The sequence below is a fragment of the Lingula anatina genome, chromosome 2 (assembly GCF_051362555.1).
Source record: "Lingula anatina isolate TDL-2025a chromosome 2, LinAna3.0, whole genome shotgun sequence".
Lineage (NCBI taxonomy): Eukaryota > Metazoa > Brachiopoda > Lingulata > Lingulida > Lingulidae > Lingula > Lingula anatina.
Window position 1 is genome coordinate 2760217 of NC_141768.1, and position 23154 is coordinate 2783370.

The window sequence follows — 23154 nt, forward strand, 5'->3', positions numbered from 1 at the left end:
GTTGTTGCCAAAACGGCTCGTGTCAAGTCAGAGGAAAGCCGTTGGGGCATGTCTTCACTGTAATTATTACCTGAACAAGGTAGAACGGCGAACAGACGGGCCATTATTGTTATGTCTACGTCTTATCTGTGGTTTGGACCGCAGCCAAGTGTTACACAGGCAGACAAAGAGATGAGGTTTCCGAGTACTAAATGAAAATGAATTTAATTCAAACCATCATATGTGTGTGTGTACTTCTCGACGTAGACCCTGGATCTTTTCTATGGACCCTAGATAAGACTACAACTGCAAGATTTATAAGCTTTTTCTTGACTGACAAACGATCTGTATGGTCACGTCAGCCTTTTACATAGACAAAAACGTGGACTAGTGTATATACAAAGTATATTATACAGTGAGATAGATTGAAATAAATAAAGTGACAATAAAATAAAATGCTATTTGTTAATGTCAGCTAATATAATTTATTATTATAAGTTGAATTCATGGATACACTGTCCAAACACCATTTATTATTACAATGGCACGGATGTACAAAGAACGGAACATTTCTTCTACAGAAAAAAAAAAAAAAAACTGATCAAAGTCCAAACAGCTTCACCGCATACTGGCATTTCAATGATTTCAGAACTAACTGATATGATACTGATAACTTGAAAAGCAAATAAATAAATAACATATACTGAGACAAAACACAGGTGACTGATTTCCATTGCACAAACACATGAGTATAAATAAATTCACACTACCAGGAACAAAAACAATATCATTACATTCCAGATAAAAGTGTTTCAATACTGTTGTAACCAATATAAAAGTGTTTCTGTAATAAAAAAATTGCAAACTGAGACTGAAAGTTGGTAAGGCCGTAAGAATTTTTTGTCCAATAAAATGTCTGCCAACTCCTTATAAAAACTCTCCTCCCTTGATTGAAAAGTACCCTCAACTTAGCCCAAAACTGGCTTTTTGCACATAAAATTGCAATGCTAGCCCCATCTTAATGTTTTTCTATATCTTTATATTCACACAAATAAACACTATTTACATATATACAAGCATGTATTATTTAACCAACCACATATTATGACCATGAAATCACGACAAACAATGAACATTTTCTGTGACCAAATTATTGCTACTGATGTCCTTCGAGTTGTTCTCACATTATCTTTACAACAATGACATTACTCTCACTTAAAAAATATCAATTATTTGCTCTAACTGATCTGAATGTCTTTAAACTCTGTCAGAGATAGTAGGTGACACTTGCTTGGAATTGAATAATTGGCAAGTGACAGTAAAATGTGAGGCTGGTTTAGGATTCCATCACAAAAAGGACATAAGTGTAAATTTTTAGAGATACCATAAATACATCAGTAGTTTAAAAAAAAATCCTTGACATGAAGCTTCTATGGTATTATATATATATATATCTATAGCCATCTATGTGTATAAACATAATGTACAGGGTTATATATTGCATAGTGAAAATGATTAAGTGAAGAATCAATATATACATGTAGAACTAAAAATCAAACAAAAACAAAATATTATTGGACTCTTTATATATTGGTCCATGAGATCATTGGAAAACTTTTGACATGTGCCGACCTGGCAAGCATTCATCATACATATTGGCATTAAACTGGAAATCCGTTATGCCTTGAAAAAATATGAAATCTCCATCTTAAAAAAATTGGCAATCATTTTCTTCTCTCCACAATTCTCATTCAATATAAAGGATTCAAATATATTACACCAAGCTTTAAAAAAATAAAAATTTCATCAATACAAAAGAAATGTTCATTTGATTCAAAGCCCATTGCTTTTACCATCGTTGAAATGTTTTATAAAATGGAAATGTGTGAAAATGTCAATTGAAAAACAATGAGGCAGACGTCCAAATTCAATAACATCTACTAGGTAGATTTTCTGCACCAGTCCCAACTTCTTTTTTGGCAATGACTAGACTCTGGGACAGAGAACAAGAGTACACTAACAGTCTTCTCAAACCCTGCACCAAATACTACACAAACTGTACAAGAAAACAATTTGACAGTTGCATCATGGCTTTATGATTGAGATCAATATTCTTTTATCAAAACATTCCTGACTGTAGTAATCTCAACAACAACATCCAACTTCTTAGAAGGAAGACCACAATCCTTATACTAGCCAGCTTACAGGCATCTCTGGAAAAGTCCCATTTCGGAACAGCACCATTCCATCTGAAAGTGATGAAAAATCTCCCCTTTCTTTCATAATACACGTTAATAATTATAATAATAACAAGTTTGGAATTTTTTTTTTTTGAAAACTTTCATAACAAAACCTGTGAGCAGTGAACAGTTAAACATGTACGTGTCTCTGACTTAGCAGCCTATAACTGTCACGATTCTTCTGAATCAGAAGGCTCCGATTGTTCATGATGCACCAGACCGTCCCCCGTGTATCGTCTTTGTCGTTGAGGCTGAGGTGCTACGAGGCGGCGCTGGGAGAAGAAGTGTCTAATTCTGGTGAAGAAACCTACGTTATGGTGTCCAGTTCCTGGAAAAGATGAGGCCTGCTGGTCCTGCGGTTCTCTTTCCTGCAAGAGAAAAATCAGATAAAATTGTTATAACATGTTCTCACATAACTGATGACAAAGTCTGTTGTTTCTGTTTTTCCAACCTTTCTGATAAAATGATAATAATGATGTTACTGCAATGCAGACTTTGCTCTACTTAAAATGGGTAAAAAAATTAAACAATAACAAAGATAAGATCAATCATTTTTAACAAACAAAATCTGATACCATAAAAAAGTCACAGATGTAGTCTACATGTAGATACATCGCCACTGCTCTGAGTCTAATGAGAAGAAACAAAGTGAACTTACTGGTACTTGGTATTCAGATCTGTATGACAAATGAAACTCGTCACTGATTCTCCTCAATTCCTGGCCAATTTCAGACTCTGTCCGGATGCGCCTGAGAGCGGGGACGGACATTGCTCTTCCCCGAGACACAGGGACGATGTCAGGCAAAGGCATGGAGTCGGTTCTCTGTCTTGTTGCTTCATCCTCCACATCACCATGTCCAAGTCTGATCTGTTCAACTGCATTGCCTGGTAAATATTTAAAACAGAAAACTTAAACCAACACTCAAACACACGCATGGAGCCTTCCCGATTAGTTCAATTTTGATATTTTAAAAAAATAACTAAATAAATGGATCAATACAAAGTTCCTATCTACTGTTTATACATGCTTTTTCAGTGTCATAGCAACTAATGAAACAATTTTATTACTTTCTGTATGAGGACATCATGACAGTTTAGATTTATTGAAGGAAAACTACTTTCCTTTTTTTACTGGATTTATCTTTACATGATTAGAGGTTAATTTACATTTAAATCCTTCAATTATAAACAAGAAAACTTTCAACCTCAAACACTAAACACGATAAAGAAAATTCCCATTCAAGTTTAGGCATGTTGCAATAGACAGGTGACTATGATCAATATGTAAATTGGATTCCCAATCAAAACAAATATTGCCAACTCAGTGAAAATGACCAACTGTTCCATTATGACACAAGAAATTTGGCAAAGCTTTACCCTGTCACCCATCTTATCTCAACGTAGTCACATACACAGGGCATGACATGTGACATAGGGACATTATTATCAACATAAATCAACACATGCTGAGCAAGTTGTATCAGATAAAATGGAAAATTACACAACGTGGGTCATCTTTAATAAGAGCCTCAGAGCATAAAAGCGTTTGATTGTCCTGAACCTTAATGTAAACTAATAGTTATTTTATACTGGTTCACCCAACTTGGTAATCTTAATTCAGTAAAACCACAAATACATAAATTCAAGTGCATTAATGTGGGAGCATGGGAAATTTCCAACTCTCATGTTTCTTAACCTTAATTCTCATTTCACTTTTACACCAATGGGATTTACAAGCTTATTTCACATTTTCCACCACCTACATACAATTCAGTTATAGTAAATAAAATGAAACTTAACAGAATAAATATTTTTTTCTCATTGACATTTTAGAAATTGTATGGCTCATCCTAATTATAATGTGTATACATATTACAGGTGATTGTGCAATTTGATAATAATTGTTTTTGTCTCTTTATATATATATATATATTCAAATGGGATCTTAATACTGTAATGTCTATCTTTGGTGAAATGATGTTGAATCAAGAAGCTGGTAGAATTTCTATACAGTTGCAGTATAATAATTATGACATCAAACTGATATGACTTGACTTACCAACAAAACTGATCCTTCTTGTGATCCCGTAAGCCCCACACAGAGGTCCGTGTTCAAACACCAGTTCTCCTCTAATAGCATGTGTCATCATCTGTCCTGCGATGTGCGTGGTTTGCGTGCCAACCTCACGACAATCGCACTGGCGCCCTGTAGCGTGGTCTAAGAATTCTTGGGGAAAGGATCCAGTAGAAAAACGGTGCAATAATGGCGCTGGACGGGCGGTGCTGGGGGAAAGGCCAAGTGGCGATGGCACTTCTTGGTAAAGGGGTGCATTAGCGCCTGAGCGGCGCTGTGACCGTGACCTGCGGGGAATTGCGATAGGCTGTGAAACTGGAGTTGAGGCTCCTTGTGGTTCATCTTCAAACAACTGGTCTTGATCTTCTGAGGTAGTCTCCGTATCCCACATCACTGAGGAGTCTCCAAATGTGAAATGTGACTTTTCCTGTAGAACATTACCCGGTGAGGCATAGCCACTGTCTCGTTTTGAAAGAGGTGACAGCTCTTGACTTTTTACCCTTTGGTCATGTTTATCTCCTGTGTGAATTCTGTGCAATGGATGGGGTTTTGTCTTTTCAGTGTCTTTCTCCATTTTTACATCTTATTATTGCAGCTCTGATTCTGAAAAATAGAGCAAACACCTAATTAAATTCTTTGAAATTCTGTTTTTTTGTTTTTTTTTTTTTGTAGATTCACCCCTTCGATTTTCCATGAAGTATTTCCCACAAACAGATTAGATTAATCTTGAAATGGTTTAAACTTTCAATTGTCTACGTAATACATATAGATGAGACACAAGTTGCTATGTTTTAGGCTACAAATCATAATATTAAAATCACACATACATACGAAAAAAAAAATGTACACGCAATTTTGATAAATACAAATACTAGTATTCCCATTTTTGTCTCTGAACAGTCTCAAGTTTTGCAATTTTTTTCAGAGGTAAAAATCAAAAGCTTGGGTTTGACGATCAACAATGTTTTAGTTAAACTTTAGGTATAAACAGGGAATATTGGAGTTAACTGCCAAGCAGTGTGATGATCAAAACTTAAAACTTGTTGAGGGTGTCAGAAAATTACATCTAAATCAAATCTTTTGGAACCATAAAAAAATTGAATCATAAAAAGCGATCAAAATGATACTTATACACTCATTAAAAACTCCCTAAAACAATCAACTCATTGAAACACCCTAAAACGATCAACAGTGATAAAGATCGTAATTAAATACCAATTAATTCACCTGTGAAAGTTAACCATAGTTCTTAATTGAAAGCTAATTAAGGCGAGTCCACAAATATTAACGCTGTAACATGATCAGAATCCATGCTGACAGCGACACGCTAGCTGCACATGATCGATATCAACTTCAATTTCATCCTCAGTGCGCCAAATCTAAACAAACCCGTCCATAATCTGATGTAATCTACGCAGGTAAATAAAACGGATATAAAATGAGGCTTGGCATTGTGAAAAAAAGATACAAGTTCATGTTTATATCGAACTTAGACTTACTGAACTTTGTCCTCAGTGTCAACACTTCTCCCGCCCAAACATAGCTCAGAATTTCTACTGAAGGTATTTAGCTTACGCTTTGTGTTTTGATGAGATCATCTGTTTACACCACGCTGAACCAATCACGGCAAAGGTGATTCCAAAAGTTTTTGACAGGTCCATGCACGTCCCTAGAGACTTAAGAGCCGCTGACAAGAGTAGCAAGTTGCATGCTAAATTTATCTGTGTACTCTACAAATTTCCACTGACAAGATGTTCTAGTAAATGGTTTAAAATCTGATTGCTTGTTCTAATTTCACAAATAAACAGCTAAGTTTATCCAAGGTCAACTTCACAATGTTGAAACTGCCACCAAAGACGTCATCGTTGTCAAAAATTCTCGCGAGATTGTAAAATGGCGGCCGCCACAAAATTGAACAATGTGTGGATTAGGTTGCTGTGTCCATGAATTCGGAAGTCATTAAGATGTAGTCACTTGCTCATCAAATTTATGCAATGGATAGCAACAAAATAAGGTGTTTTCAGCCTCCTATGAGGTAAATGTTTATGTTTTATATATATTGCTTTTGTTTTAACAAGAACTCAAACGAGTCTAAGGCAGGTTTCCGCATCGCGTTATTCCTCTTTCTCTTTCTTAATTTAATTTCTTATAAGAATCTAGATTCACATAATGTAAGCTCGAATGTCTACAACTACCTTTTTAAATGTGTCAAACAGTATTCTGATCCCATTGCCATGTTTATGAGTAGTCGATGTTTGGGGACATCAAAAGAGTAAACTAGCAACAGTTTGAATTGCAACTTAAATTTTTTTTAAAATAAGGTTCTGGATAGTGGATTAACAATGACATCAAAGTGTATACATGCCACACAATTCGGCAAAAGAGACACAGTAGAACCAAGTGTTTAAAAACCCTACATCTTAGGCTACATTCTCCGTAGCTAGCTGTACATGAGTGCAAAACAAACAATACCATTTGAGATAAGGAAATGTCAAGCACATTATGGGAGTAGCTGTCACATTTCACATTTAACGAACAGTTACTTGATCAGTAGGTAGCTGATGAGTGTCAAGTGACAGTCATATTTTCCTTATACAAACAGCAGTTGCAAACATGACAATACTCGAAATGTGTATATCATTTTAACAATATTGTGTAACACCTGTAAATAAGTCTGTCCGAAATAATTCATAGAAAAATTAGAATACACATACTTATGAAGTGTTCGCAATGCTGTAAACAGAAAAAATTCTTACCCATGGGAATTGAGTTAATTTAGTTACACCCCATTTCCATAGATTTTTAGATCGATCTATCCCTGTGGGGAGTCTCACTAGATTACTGTCAGCTTGGTCAGCTTAAGCGTCTGTCCCGCCTACTAAAAGCTGTAAGGGGGTAATTAACTATGGTGTCTGCTCGGCTGACTGCAATTTAGCCTGAACCCCCAGGGAGTTAGGTCGATCTAAAACTTAATCTTTAGATCGATCTAAATCTCTGGGAAAGCACCTTTAGGAACCCAGAGATTTACATTGAAGAAGACTGGGAGTGGGGCATGTGTGATCATAGATGGTTCTGTTCAACATAATTAAAGTCTAAACAGTGTTTTCTCATTGTTATTTTTGGCAATGATTTGTTGTCAGTGCTTCATCTTGGTGGTTTCCCAGGGTACAATTTCTACATCTAATATTTAGTGAACTATTATCTTAAAGCTTGATTGACAGGTAAATTGACAACCTTACCTTTGGGTCTTTTTCAAATGTTAGTTGGGATTTTGAAGTACCTGGTAAAGCTTATTTCAGAACAATTGAATAACCGATTTAGAAAAATCATCATTATGTCATGACATTTAGCCCTTGCCAAGTTTTGATCTGTATAAAATTAAAGATAAAGCAAAGTGTGACAAGATTTGGCACTATTTCTAGATTTGCCTAAAATAAAGAAGAATACTTTGCTTAAATCATAGATATGCTGGCCTATCAGTCTGTTATCTTTGACTATTGAAAAAAAAGTTATTGGTATATTTTGTGATCAGACAGTGCATCCAGGCACCATATCTTTATAAACAAAACAAAAAAGTCAAAATATTTTGATGCAGCAATATGCCTTAGTTATTATTTGATTTATCATTTATGACAACAGTTCAGTTGTTCAATTTTTTTCTTCTCTAGGTCCAGGGACGTACTTGTTCGAATCCCGCCCCCACTTACGCACACCTCGGCCTATGTCACTGGTGGGCTGGGGAATCTATACAGTAGGATACACAAGAAGAGAAATACTAAGAAATCTGTCTTGGTTCCAGAGGCACATCCTAACCGTGGTTAGTATTTGAGAAAAAAAAATATAATATTTAATTTTTTTTTAATTTGTGTTTTTTAATAATATGTTATTGGTAGAAAGTTTGAATAGCCAAAATCATTTAATTAACTAAGTAACTGATAAGGAGCTAATAAAAGCAGAAACACAGTTTTGGCAGGAAAAGTGAAAAAACATAATAGAAAACTAGTTCCTCAAGTAAGTGATGGAAAGCATATCACAGTAAACTAAGACCTCCATTTCTTTTAATCATACACGTCTGGTTTAAGTTTGAGGTTGTGATCGCTGTTTATAATGGTGTTTTCTTACCACTGAGGAAGGCTTTCTTTACATATATTCATCGCATTAACAAAATATATTTTTACTACATTAAAAAAACTGGATAGGTTTGTTTATGAATCCATTATATATTGCCCTTAATCTCATAAGGTTTTTAAAAGCTTTGATTATTTGTATTTTTCTTTGTGTCCTGTAATAACTTGTCTAACATATATGTGTAAAGGTTAATTGTGTGGAAAAACAATGAACAGTGTGTTTATGTTGCTCCCTAATATAAAATTTAAAACTGGCATTTGAATTGAAATCGAGAGAAGAATAACAAATATTGATTTGAAATAAAGAATTCATTACATTATTGATTCTATCAATAAGATCAGATGGAACAGTGTCTTTGTTTCTGAGGTCAACTTAAAATAACAACGATCCAATAAGTGAAAAGTTTAAAGGTCTTTGAAAAGTAAACACTTGGAAAATTGCCAACAATGACACTCAAACAGGACATTGTTATTATGTACATATAACATGCCCAGCTGATATCCTTAAACATATAAGAGAATTGCCTGACAAAATGGTACAGTGGTTTAAATGAAAGTAATAAATTAAAATCAATGGCTATGTGAGGCCTAACATGTCATTTTGAGTGATGAGTAATGGCTATGTTCACCAGGGAGACTGCCATAACAGAGCTGGTAATATTTCTTAATTTAAAAACAATCCCCATTCTCACACATAATGTACAGAATAAAATATCAATAACCTACCTGATGTGATGAAACTATGGAAATTAGATAAAGTTATGTAACCACCAAATAATCTGTCCACCTCTTCCTCTCAGAAAGCTGATGTCGCTACTCTCTGCTTTCAATTAGATTAATCTGCTTTTTAAATCTATACACTGGCCAGATGCCAGGGTTTGGAGCGAGGAGCTCATTGTTTACCTTTGCTGTGCAGCACGTTGGTTATATGTATTGTACTGCAGTCTGTGCACTAAGCCTCGGCATAGGGCAGCGTGTGTACATAAAGGAATATGTCCTGCTGGCGAGGTGAAGAGATCAACAGGTGACTGGTGCAGGCTATGGTAGTGCCTAGATGTGTGCTGTTCTTCAACTTGCCCGTGTCAGAACATTAGACAATCAATTACAGCCTAATCTCCCCCCCCTCTCCAATTTTTTTTTCTGAGCACTGAGCTGGTCTGGGATTGGTTAAGACAACAGAGAGAGAGTGCACCGCCGCAGTGTGCAGAGCCCCTCGATGCTGCAGCTCTCTGTCAGTCATTTTCTGACTGAGCAAGTTTTAGCTCCAGGCGATGCTACCTGGGACCCTATCAAGATCCACTGGTTATTCACTCTCTGCTGAGTCATCATCTTCCACTGTGCTTTTTTATTTCTTTTGCGTCTTTGGTCTGGGGATTTTGTTCAGCACTTTAAACTCAACACACCAGGGAATACTAAGATACGAGTTCTGCTTGATCTAGTGGCTTTTCTTTTCTTTTTTTTTTTTTTTTGAATAAGTAAAGAAGATGAATAAACAAACATGTAAATTAAATTAAAAGTTGAACGTTTAAAAATAAATCAAAATACATAAAAAAATAATGTTGTAAAGTTGAGTGGTTGATAATTTTTCACACCTGCCCTTGAAGTTTAGTTTTCTTTGGTATCCATAGTTAAAACAAACTTATTTACAGTTTTGATATTTCATGATTACAAAAGAAGATAAGTAAACCAACATGCAAATTTAATAAAAAGTTGATGTACATGAAAAAATAAAGCAAAAGAGATTAAAGATAATATGTTGATAATTTGATGAATTGATAATATTTTAATTTTCACAGCAGCCCCTTCACCTTTGTAATGCTTGTTAAAACAAACTCATTTAGAGTGAAGAAAATGTATCAACTAACAGTCCCATGATATTTCTTCACTTTCAGGTCTTGTCCACTATACTGATGAGAAGGGCTGTTTTCATCCCGATTGCACCCTACCACTGCTGGCACAGCGCTATAAATTCTTGGGGATGATAGGAAAAGGACAGTCTTCAGTTTTTCTCAGGGCACAGGTAAGATAAAATAACACCTGTAGTTCTCACTCTATTGTAAACAAAATGTTTACCTAGGCTTTGTTCTTTGAAAATGTGAGATTTTGGAGTTTCAGAGATACAGCCTCTTTCCATACTTCTCTCTCTACTAAATTTTTAAAAATTTTCTATTATCAAGTTTTTGCATGATTAAAATATTTAGTTATTCCCAAAAGTGATAAAAAGAGCATTAATATAATGATCATGTACATACAAGTCTTTTCTTATCAGTAATTTTTGCTATTTTTAGTAAGAAGTCATAGAGTTTACTTTAGTGACATACATCTGGTTACAGTGGTACTTTCTAATGTTAGCTACAGAGGACTATATTTAACCCTTCACTTTTGCCTTGTTAAACTCAAAGAATACAAATAGGATCCCTGGTTTACATTATTTAACATTGGCTTTGTTGGTGGAACTGAGATCTCAAGGTATATAAATAAAGGTGACCGGTCCACATGTGAAATAATAACTCACATTTGCCAAGACAAACAAATATTTACAGTGAAAATTAACAGTTCGTAACCTCGCCTGGTCTTTCTTGTATAAAATTGGACGTAAATAGATGTCTCTTAGTACACAAAGAGCTGTTGAAGTTGCTACATTTGGTAATAATGGCGCTGGATGAAGTTTACAAAAGGAAAGATTAAAGGTTTAATTGTTTCTAATTGATTTCCTGGATTATTGTTATAAAACCTATTATCAATCATCACTCTGAAATTAAGTCCATTGTGTATCTAATGAAGAAAAAGAACATGAAAAATTATGCCAATATGCATAAGGAAATATAGATTTAAAAAGCATTGATTTTTCATGATAAGTCAACGTTAAGTACACATCAATTTCACACTCATTTTGATATGTTTAATCTGCAGAAGATAATAGATATGATAAGTACGTGTGCTGGCACACACAAGACACCTGTACAAATATTTAGTGCAGTGTTAATTACATGCTCAGGATATTCAACTTGTAATGCTCCGTCAACTGTTGTCTTTGTGTGGTCCCTCATTGCAGGAGTAGCTGAGAGTTGAAAGTGTTTCTTTACCAATAGTCCACAAGTTACTTTGAAGTTGATATTGATATTGACACTGGTGATACAATGGGGGAAAAAACCTTTTATCATATGTGAGGTGGAGTTAAAAAACATGTTTTTCTTTTGACATTGTGAAGGAGGAGTGTAAGAAGCTAGTATTGTTCTTGACAGAAGGTTATGCACGTGGCTACAGATATCGTGTTACTCTGCTATTTCTCATTGGTCCATGGCATGTGTCAAATAATTAAATCCTGGTTGATTTAGATTTATGCTTCTCATTTTTTACTTCAAATGAGGTTGCCATTTATATCATAACAATATCATATTTAACACATCCAGTTTTGTTTATATTATGTTACTTAAAAATTTTCCTGGAAGTGGAAGAAATTGTATCAGGATTTTGATTCAGGCATGAGCTTTTTTAGTCTACATTAAAAGAAATAATAATGCAGATTGTATTGAGCAATTCCCTAAAGCATCATGTTCAAACATAAAAGAATGTTATGCCTAACCCACCTTTGACCAACAGATAAGACAAGAGATAAAAAATTGCCCTTCCATATTTTTTTATCAAAATGATCAAACAAATTAAAATGGCCCTGATAGTAAAAATCCACCTGTGACAGTTTTGGGTTTGGTGGTTTTATAAGTTGAAAAATAAAATATTGTTTAGACTTACCTTATTTTAATGAACTCTAGACCAGTATCTTTAGCAGCTTCACTTATAGTTTGCAACATGCAAATATCTCCTAAGTTCTAGCTGAGTGAAATCTAATATTGATGTCATGGGCATTATTTAAGTACCTGTGCATCACATTTCCCCTTTTATTTGCCTGTGGCCGTCCTTGCGTCATGACTCGGTGACATGTCTTTATGAATCACACGTGGGACGTGTTCTATTTGCTGTCCTAATCAAAGGTATTTAGGAAAACCACAGACGCCACATCCAGATGATTTGTTTTAGGAATAACAAAAAAGAAAAGAGAAAACAAAACAGAAACAATGGCGGAGGTAGGGCTGTGTGGATGCTGTTATAAACATGACTTTTATTAATAACAATAATAATATCCGCAGGCCCATAGTATTTGTTCCAACCATAGCAAGTTAGAAAAGACAACGATGAAAAAAAGATGAAAAATTGACTTTAAATAAATGGAAATAAAGGCATTAGCTCACATTGCGGATGCTGTTGTAAACATGATTTTATGGACAACAACATCAGCAGTCTTATTTATTGACCAAGAACAGTGACACTATTCCTTTCTTTTTGATATTTTCTTAAAAACCTCTAGCTTTATTTGATGTTGCCAATCCTTTAAGGACTTAATCATTATTGATTATTAGTGCAACTGTGAAATAAGTTGACTTGATAAATAAACAAGGTGGTTGCAATTTTTATTGAAAAGTGAGTTAAGGACAAGTTTTGCTTCTTCCATCTGATGGAAGTTATCAGTAAAAATTATGAAAGAAGAATTTTTTTAAAGATCAATTTGAATCGATTTCAAATGAACATTTTACATTAATTTCCTTCTCTTAAAATTATGACAAAAGGAGAAAATTTTGAAGATCAAGAGGAATCAATTTCAAATGCAGAAACTACATTTTAACTCATTTCCTTATCCAGTAACTTAGAAAAAAAAAACAAAAAAACTCTCATCAATGTTTTTAATTGATATTTTAGGACACCTTTAAAGATGAGGTTAAAGTATCCATCAAAGTCCTCCACACCAACTTTCAGCCTATAGGTGCCCAGGAGAGTGACTGTATACGCCGCCTGAATCAAGCTGATCCCTACCACTTGGCACCAATCTTAAGATTACAGGTAATTGATATATTAACTGTTATCGAATTTGACAAAAAGTTAAAAAAAAAAACAAGTAGCTGAATTTTTAAAATTGAATCTTTTTTTTGAAAAAAGGTGTGTATATTTATATTGTGAAAATTTACTTGCAAAGTTTACTCAAGGTCCTTTAATTTTCTAGCTCATGTTCTATCTCTGAAAGTCATTAAAAAATTAGAAAGAACCTTTTACTAACCAAGGAAAAAATTTTTTTATTAAAAATGAACGAGTTGGTTCTGACTTTTGTATCATTTTGAGAACCAAAATGTTTCTGTGCCAAACACATATTACTTTCAGTGCTTAAAGAAAAGTAAGATTGTTTTTTCTTTTACCTTATCATCAATTTAAAATAAAAAATTAACTGCCTTAATTATGTCCTTTCTTATGTATTTTAGATATTTTCACTTAATTTATACAAGTATGCCTAATTCTTTTCTTAGTATAGATAGAAGTAGATAGAAGCATATATATACAGAACTAACCTCTGTCTTTGTTCCGTCAAGTCAACCATCCTGATCAGTGTCTGCCCCTCTTAATGCCACAAGAAATATTTCTATGTAATATATGTATGTGTTTGTACTTCATTTATGGTGCTACATTTTTGTGGGTCCATCATTTTCGCAATGCCTTTCCTGGACCTAAGGTGATAGTTTATCTGGCCACACCCATGGATAACGAATACACACACACCTGGATATGGATAGCAATTGTTGCTAACTACATTTTCTTGCCAAACTGGTGATTTTAGAACAATATATATCATTCTTATTCTTGGCAGCATTCTTTTTTTCTTTCCTATTGTTTTGGCTATGGCTGTTGCAGTTTGTAATCCAAACCCTTTTTTCTCTGCCATTTATCCTAAAAGTTAAACAAAATGTCCTTTTCTCTAATGCTTTTGAAACAAAAAATATTGTTAAAAGATACAAATTACCCTTTTTGTTTCTTGCTGTGGTTCCATGATTGAGAAGTTGGTCAGACTAATAGAAATATTGCCTCTTCACAAGGTGTTTTTGATCCTGCGGCAATACTTATAATACAAACATGTTCATCTCCAGAACCCCACTGCAAACTCACACAGGTTTACCCACCTGTATTTTAAACCCAAACCACCTCATTCCACACATATGAAGGTTTGAGGTGTCGGGCGTGGTCGCGATACAGCATACAAATTTAGCAGACCCACAGTGTTCCTGCATGCGTAATGCACATATTACTCGCGCTCGCGTGAAGACACCTTGCCTCCATGACACATCGGAAAAGAATGTTGCAGAAACCCGAAGAGAGAAGACTAACTATCCAGATTGACCCTATTTTGCTAGATAACCACACATGAAGAAAAAATGCACTACTTAATATGATACGATACACTAATTGTTGATGATATCCAGTTAATTGATTCATAACTTGGTTGAATTATTGAGTTATATCAGTGACTTGCATTATGATTGAAGCTCTTCGAAATGATTGTTGACAGCTTGAATTAATTATTAAAAAAGAAAAAGATATATATATGAATATATTTATAAATACCATTTTCAGTCAGCAATTTTTGTTCAAAAGAAAAATGAAAATGAGTCATGATAGGAAATCTTAAAGTTCAAAAGGTTAAATCTATTTAAGAAAAAATTAAGAATTATGGAGAAGAATTGTCATCAAACAATGACCTGTGTAAAATAAGTATATTCAAAGAAAAACTAGGTATGTAATTCTTGATTCTAAACATAATTTTTTTAGTCTGCACCCCCCCTTCCCCCAAAATAAAAAAAAGAAAAGACTGCAAAGTATACATGATTAGTCATAAACTTGATAGATAACAGCTGCTAAAGTATATTATACCTGGATAACATCTTTTTCTAACTTATCTCTCTCTAACCTGCTAATCTTCTGTCAAAACAGGCTTCCCTTTTTTTATTCATTTTTTATCCAAAAGAATGTTGTTTTGCAATGTGATGATTTTTTAGTCACTTTCTATACATCCTAGACTCATGATAAAAGTTGTCACTCAATTGATGAAAATTTGTCAGTTGTAAAGGTAAAATAATTTTTGTTTCAAATTTATTATTTTTGGTTGTATTTGGTCAGTGTCATTTGTTATTAGAAAGAAGAAAATTATGATTAAGTTTTGCCTTGGATAACAGGTAAGTTGCAGATGTGCTTGTTATATCTAAAAAAAATTATATTATTATAAAAATAAATTGAGGAAAAAATTCCCATTTTTTTTTTTTTTTTGTCATAATGTTTTCTTTATATTTCAGAATACATTCATGCTGGACAATCACTACTGTATGGTATTTGATCTCCTGGACCCGTCCCCTCTGTCACTGCACTTCAAAAAAATAGATAAAAATCAGGTAAATATGTTTGGGTATTCGAATGTGGTGATTAAAAAACAGAAATGTGCTCTGAGTGAAGTCTTCATATGTAATTCTTTTGGTACAGCATAGAATGCTCAGGATATTACTATTCCTAATTTGCTGTATTGATATGATGTTCAAATTCACTTTTTTTTCTGTGTATCTAACATCACTTTTATTTAAAAATGTGTGAAATTTCCCTGTATTGTCATTTTATCCATGGGCACCTATTACCTTTTTGATCTATTGTGTCTAACTGCTTATGTCATGTGTATTTTGATGTAGATATTGTTTAGCTACCTAGGTTTGGCTCAAATTTCACAGTTAAGCTATTTTTCTTTTGGTACACTTTCATCTCTATCCATCTGATTTATTGTGCTTTACTGTTCATTGTGACTGCATTTTGACATGGCTGAGTTATGTTACACACGGAGAGAAAAAAAAATGCTCAGAATTGACAGCTCAAAAATGGTTTCTGAAATGTATTTAGTTTTTTTGTCAGAAATTTCCTGGTGTTTTATTGTGCATTATACTTCATCATGTCTCTGTTTTGATGTTGGCTGGTTACATGACATGGTATAATACTCTTATTATTGATCGCCATGCACAATTCCTAATGACCCTGCTGCAGTAATGTACAGGCATTTCAGGTAACCCGGGCTCCGCTTCCCTTTGTTTGTTTTTATTTGCTGACTGTATCACAGACAGACAGGAAGCAGCAATTGTGCACAAGTCCAACCCAGGTTTCCGCCGGGCTTCCTTTAATTTTCTCCACCATTTCCATGACTCGGCCTGAATTCTTTGTATTCTACCTGTTGAGAGAGATGTTGGCAGTCCAGGTGGTCTATTGTACACCTTAAAGCTTTTTGCAACTTTTCTATTCTGTCTGAATGATTCCTGTAAGGATAAGGTGGGATCTCCTGGGAGAAGACATTAGTGTGAGGCAACCTGGAAAATTGATCCCTTGTTAGCTAAGAGATGAAAGATAAATTGAGCAGTGTGTATATAATTGTTTGATAAGCTTTTAAGGGGCAGCACATGGGATAGTGTCACTAGGGTAATGCTGCCGTTTAAATTGCCGCACATTGTTCCAGGGATAAAGAACTGACATAATACTTTCATCCGTCATAATTCCGTGTTGACACTTGCGTCTTCTTTTGATCCTTTTGTTAACTCACACTCCTCACAATGCTAATAAGTGTCATTGTGACTTACATGATACTGCCTAATGCTTTTGAAGCTTTTAATAACTGGGAAATATTAGAGCAGAAAGGACATTAAATATAATTGAAGTCTTAATAAATCATTGCATAATGAAACACTGTTTCTTTGTATTTGCTTTATATGTTGAATTCACCTTAATTATAAAGTAGCATGCATTGTGGATGACTTAGAAAAATATCATGGATGTATATAATGATATTGGAAAATGATGTTTTAATTTTTTGAAATTTTTTCTTATTCCTCAATATGCTCCATGTTGCCGTACTGTACACTTTGTGATTGTTGTAATAGAAATGTTTCACAGATTCTGTGGGAATAAAAAAAAAAAAACCCAGAGGAGTCATTGATAGTTCCAAGAGAGTTTTGACCAGGTTTTCTCCTTAATGGTGAAAGAATTAATGGGCTTGTGTGTTATTTTTTCTCTCTGAGAGGATGGCAGACACCAAGTCGCATTGTAATAGGAAACTAGCAGTCTACCTGTTGCTGCCACTTTATTCACTCAGCGGTGGTAGAAAAACTGGCGACTCTTGCTTTCTAGGGAACCAGAATTAAGGCTGGGTACAAAAGTAAAGTTTGTTTTGATCTTCAAACTGTAGACTTGAGTTAGGACAGCGATTAGACTTTTTGGATCTAGTCTGTAAAAAAAAATGAAAACCACACCAAAGATTGTGAGAGACGCAGTTAATGTGCCATAAAAATGATTGGCTTTGAGATGAAAGTCGGAGCCCCTCTTTGAAAATTTAATCCTTCTGGACATCAAATTGTGCACTATACATTTCCACAGGTGTGGGGAGGAGATTGTGAAATTGTTGCAAACTATCAGTGTTTGATTTGAGGTTTGTTTATTCATCTGATGTGGCACATGTTTCGCTATGAAGCCTTAGTGGAGAGTGGAAGGAAATAGGAAATGCCTGACTGTGTTGTTTTTTTTTACATACGCGCATTTTGAAAGGGAGACAACCATATGGTTTGGTGTAACTGGATAAAGGAAGAAAATTAATTAAATGATTCTGTTGAAACCCAGTGTAATCTCTGCTTAATTAGGGAGAGGGTTTAATAGATTAAAAAAGTTAAGGTGAATGACCTCAGGTGAGACTTACTAGACCTGTACCTAAAAGTGTGCCTTTAATCTAAATGGTGAGCTAGTAATGACTTAAAGGTGGAAACAATCTAATTGAGTGATATAATTAAAGGTTGATATATGTTTTAATGATAACTGTTCTATTTTTGACACACTTAATACTTCACAGCAAATCACATATTGGTTTATAAATTTAACAGAAAACATTCTTTAACTTAGTTAAATGCTGTCTTTTCTCCACATCAAGACATCTTGCTTTTTTCTAAATGAAATAAATATTTTAAAAAGGATGCTATGTATTTCTAAATGTTTTCTCAAAAAAGATTATTTTATTGTCATATTGAAGAGTAACCATGAAAATGTATTCCTTGATGCTGTAGAATTATTTGAATTTCCTGATAACCTTAGAGGGGAAATGCCCACCATTTTTACCCATAGTCTCTATCTCCTCCTTGGATTAGATTTTATTGAGGTTGTGTTTACAATAAGCCTGTCCAGTCCGCCTTAATAATAGGTACCATTCAGGTGTGAGGAATTACAGCAGACATCTTTATTTTTTTCTCTTTATACAAAAAGTGATAAGAACAAGCCACAATTTATTGCCATTTTTCTTTTTATTCCACATGAAAGAGTACTTTTTATCATGACCACAATCTTTTATAAGATAATTAACTTTTAGGTGTTTTTTTTGTATTTTTTTATTACAGATGATTCCACTGCTGAAGAAAGTTACAGTGAAACTGCTTCAGGCTTTGGGGTTTTTGAAACAGCAGAATGTAATCCATGCGGATCTTAAGCCAGAAAACATACTCTTAGAGTCAGGTATGAATACATAATTGATTATTAAGGATGGATGAAAAGAATGTTTTATTGAAAAAATATTGAGAGTTGATTCAATAAGTATGTTAGCTTTAAAGAACAACGGTTTAAAAAGGGTACAAAGATAGACTGATTTTTGCTAAAATAAAAAAAATTGATTATTTTATTGGCCATTAATCAGATAACACTGATAAATAGCTATAATTTTACAGGTTGTGTTGGACTTCTTTTTTTTTTTTTACTTCATAGGTTTTTTAAGATCTTTATATTTAGCGTGTCAACTTTAAAGATAAATTTAAAAAAAAAAAAACTTTCTTGAGCCATTTCTGATGCCCATTACGCACTGATTAACATCCATAATTCAATGACAAATGTTTCCATTTCTCTGACAGCATATCAATCTCTTTGGATGAATAATCAAATTGAGCCTGTAACGCTAACCTAAGGACACTTTAATAAACTCATAAACCCTGATTCACTTAACACAAGTAGTTTGCTTGTTAACCTTTTCCATTGCAATCCATGGCCTTAAAGCGCTATTGACAGTATCAATTGGATCATGAGGGATTAGTCGGTAGATTGTATTAAAATGGTACTTAGGGGAGACTGGTAAATGTCATTAGTAAATAGAAAAATGACGAGGAACTGTGTCTGGACAGAATGTACGGCACCTATTTCTTTAATTCGAACAGAACTTTATGAACTTATTTTTCAAGATTAAAATAAAATGTATGTGCAGAATTGCTGAAAGATTTTTTCTGAAATTCTCTGTTGCATATCAAGTTGGGCCTCTCAGAAAACTTATTTTTCAATCAATAACACTAAATTATATATCTTTCAACAGTAAATATGTTCAGAATAAATCCCCTATTTCAAAATTTATGTGTAATTACGGTAGTCTAAATCGATCCATGTCCTTTCTGTGCCCCAGCCAGGTGATGGTTTTAGGGAGAAGTATTGATGAAGGGATTAGCAGGGTTTGTATTCATGGGCTCCCGGCCAACTCCAGCACAGAAAAATATTGTCTGATCCCCTGGGGTAGAAAATTGGTGCATCTGTTATAACCTTGTGTCATGGAAACTAAAGCAATCCTTTTTTATATTAAGACTATCATCATCTTGTCTGGATTTGTGTTGAAAGAAATAATTTTGGTTGTATTGTTTGATATAATATTTTTTATACAATAGTGATTATAATTTAGATAATGATTTAAAATGATATTAAAAATATAATGGTGTAAATGCTTTGTTTTTCCAGTACAAATTTAAAAAGCCCTGTGATATTTATTTCAAAACTGATCCAACTTATCCTTCTTACACACCTCATCTGATGACTACTAATAATGTTTTGATTTAGAATAAAAGAAATAAAAATATCCAAAGTGCCCCAATGACACCACAGTACTACCATTGTGGTTTCAAGTACCAAATTGCTCTATTAACTTTACTTAGCATGTATAGTTTGATCATTACCTTGAGGTCTCTCAGAAATAGCCAGATGAGTAATTGCTCTAAGAACAACATGGGGTGCAGGAGAGGGCTCCACCTTTGCCCCTCTGGAGTCTGATCCTTTGATCTACTTTGATCATCTGGAGATTGGTACTATCTGATTGATCTGACCATCTCACCCAACCTTGCTCCACTGTGAAAATAAACATCTAACTACTCTAAGTGAAGTCTTGGAATCTCCTGGAATGGCTGGACTTAACTTAAGTCATCTGTATTGATTAAGATGGAGTGCTAATCAGTTGCTGCTGCTGTAACTATGCTCAGTAAGGATTTTTGTTGTCTTAATATATATATATGTCCATTCTGCTTTGATCCTGTTTTGGTGCACATCAGTTTGACAATGTCAGCTTCAGGTAAAATTGGCAATACTGCATCAGTAGTTAAATGCACCATTATAGGCAACACGTATAGGTGGAAGGTAGACCTTTAAATTTTGATATTGCCAAAATATGTATCATAGTATGTAGAAACTTTGACTAAAACAATAGTTACACTCGTGTGAAGAAATGCCAACAAACATGACAATCAGGCAACAGTGCTTTTTATTTTAGTTTTTTTTTTCTTTTATTATAGTTTTTCTCAACATTAGTCTTGTTGTCTGAACAATTTGGGGAATTTTAAGCTTGCTTTTCACCCCCCCTCCAAAAAAAAAAAAAAATAATAAATAAATAAAAAAAGAAAGGAAGAAAGAATGAAAGAAAAAGAAGAATTTTTTTCCAATATGAACACATTAGAATACCTCACTAGCTACATGAAGTGTCTCTTACTGTGTGTTACCTGTAATAATAAATAATGGAGGAGGCCACTTGAGATCACCTGGCTGCCAGGTTAGATAGGTACATGCTGTGGACAGTAAGTGTTATCACAGCAGAGGAAATCAGTTCATTTTCTCTGATAAATGAAAAACACTTGTTGCATCCACATCTTGAACCACCTCTGCCATACGTGTAACAGAAGTGAAGATGAGCAGGAATTGTTATTTAGTCTTTTTTATTTAGTGAAAGGAATCATATATCTTGAGTAAGATTGAAATCTATTTTACTTTTGAAAAGCGCAAATTGAAAAATAAAACAAAAATGTTGTCATCCATCTATTTTTGACCTTACGAAAGAGCCTGAAAAATGTTTATTGTTAATAAAATTGAAATTGATATTACTTTTGAAAAGTTAAGGTTTAAAACCAAAATAAGATATTGCTTTAATTGTTATTTTTTTTTAGCAAGTATATTTTTTATTGAGTTTTTTTGAGCCAGTATGTTTTGATTTCAGAGCACAATTTCTCTAGTCTGAAGATAGCTGATTTTGGGAATGCCTTCCACTGTGTCCATGATGAAGTCTCTTTGTACTATGATGACTTTGAACTACAGACTTTACTGTATAGAGCTCCTGAGGTAAGGGTTGGACAAAAAAATAAAAAAAGAATGTGACCATTGCATACTTTATTTTGTTGTGGCTGTTAACTGCATTTATTCTTGTGGAATTTTTTTTTATTTAAGAGACACCTGTTTGATACTGCTAAAATGATAAGTCATTAAGTGATGCATTTGTTCAGAAAATAGAATATCTCATACAAAAGAGGATATTTTTGATACTATAACAAATAATTTTGAGTGATATAGATTTTGTGATAACAGGTTGTTTGTTTATGTCAGTGATGAAAACTGTCACCAGTCTTTTTTTTTCAGTTTGTATGTATTCCTCCTCCTCAGTCTTAATAATTGTTATATTTATCAGAAAACCCTGCAGATATCTCACCACCTGCTTATTAATAAATTCCAACCTTCATGGAAATAATCCTAGGGATACCGCAGAACTAAATATTGTAACAAAATAACAAATAAATAATAATAATAATAATAATAATAATAATAATAATCCTTCGTCTGCCCTGTAAATAAGCCTGCACAATCACATCAAAACAAACACAATTAAAACAGTCACACAAGTATAGTAGAAATACTTACCTGTAGATCTGTATCAATGGGACTTCTTTCAATTCACTGTTGGTTTGCAGAGAGCTGTCTTGGGCCTTTTAAATGCTGTATATGTTGATGAGATATTTATAAGGAAGTGGCCAAGCGGTCTCTGAGGATCCACCGGAATCAAACCAGGGGTTTTTCCCCAATGATTAATTCTAATTGTTCGTGTGGAAGCATTGATGAATCTTACTTTGACATCATTGAGGGTTAACAGGGTCAAGAAGTTCAGTCCGCTATATTTTTTTGGCTGCTCGTCAACTTTTTGTCCTAGTATTGATTGTGCTTGGCTAGGTTAAATAACCTGGGAAATTGCTGGCAAAATATTTGAGTGCTATGCTGATATTCCGTTAATTTAAACAATCTGGAATATTGAGATGTATTTACTTTTAGAAATGAGTGACACTTGTATTCCTACCTGGCAGGCCTCTCACCTGAATCTCTGTCTCACATACTATCTAGGGCAGGGGGTCTGTGAACAGGTGTCCTGTGAAATGCGAGAAAATAATTATGAGATTGCAGTATTGTTTAACTAGGAAGCTGACACTTGGGCTGATAATTGCTTGCTGGAGGGAATCTGCTTTCTGTGGAGAGGAAAATGATTAATCACGATCTCCAAGTTTTGTTTTTGTATTGTCTATGTAAATTAAAGTAACTGGTCTGTTTGTTTTATTTTTGTAATTAGGTGAAGATATTTCCTTCTCCATTTTTTTTAGAAACATTATTAATCTCTATAACAGTCTGATTCTAAACAAAACTTAAGCAATTTTTTTGTCACAAAGGTTTTGCCAGGGAGCCAGATGTATTCATTTTTAAGCTGTTATTGTGACCCGAGTTTTGTCTGTTCCACCTCTGATTA

General features: G+C 34.0%; 2 protein-coding genes across 11 annotated transcripts in view; one reads left to right on the forward strand and one right to left on the reverse strand.

Annotated features, from left to right (window-relative positions):
• Positions 1-430: 430 nt before the first annotated feature.
• Positions 431-22468, reverse strand: LOC106166313 (uncharacterized). Of its 8 annotated transcripts, none has more exons than XM_013544873.2 (4): positions 22284-22468; positions 4279-4896; positions 2878-3104; positions 431-2587 (listed from the first exon to the last, which is right to left on the reverse strand). In XM_013544873.2, exons 2-4 carry the CDS (start codon positions 4865-4867, stop codon positions 2390-2392), a joined length of 1014 nt encoding a protein of 337 aa, XP_013400327.2. In that variant the 5' UTR covers positions 4868-4896; positions 22284-22468; the 3' UTR covers positions 431-2389. The 8 variants fall into 8 exon arrangements, with proteins under 8 accessions (XP_013400327.2, XP_013400312.2, XP_013400319.2 ...); XM_013544858.2 differs by lacking the exon at positions 22284-22468 and adding an exon at positions 13817-13845; XM_013544865.2 differs by lacking the exon at positions 22284-22468 and adding an exon at positions 12174-12337.
• LOC106166302 (uncharacterized) overlaps positions 6117-23154 on the forward strand; it is a 29597-nt gene continuing 12559 nt past the window's right edge. For 2 of the 3 annotated variants that reach the window (XM_087005462.1, XM_013544833.3), the window contains exons 1-7: positions 6117-6328; positions 7962-8110; positions 10313-10440; positions 13176-13316; positions 15590-15685; positions 18701-18815; positions 21589-21710. In XM_087005462.1, the coding sequence (XP_086861588.1) occupies positions 6288-6328; positions 7962-8110; positions 10313-10440; positions 13176-13316; positions 15590-15685; positions 18701-18815; positions 21589-21710 (792 nt within the window). In that variant the 5' untranslated portion in view covers positions 6117-6287. Of the gene's footprint in view, positions 6329-7961; positions 8111-10312; positions 10441-13175; positions 13317-15589; positions 15686-18700; positions 18816-21588; positions 21711-23154 lie in introns of those variants that run through there. The other variant, XM_087005463.1, reaches the window with a different exon arrangement.

Coding starts and splice junctions, on each gene's coding strand:
- LOC106166313 (XM_013544873.2), bottom strand. CDS start 4,867: ATGGAGAAAGACACTGAAAAGACAAAACCCCATCCATTGCACAGAATT. Junction 3,105..4,278: donor AAGAAGGATCAGTTTTGTTG/GTAAGTCAAGTC, acceptor AATATTTACCAG/GCAATGCAGTTGAACAGATC. Junction 2,588..2,877: donor GATCTGAATACCAAGTACCA/GTAAGTTCACTT, acceptor TTTCTCTTGCAG/GAAAGAGAACCGCAGGACCA.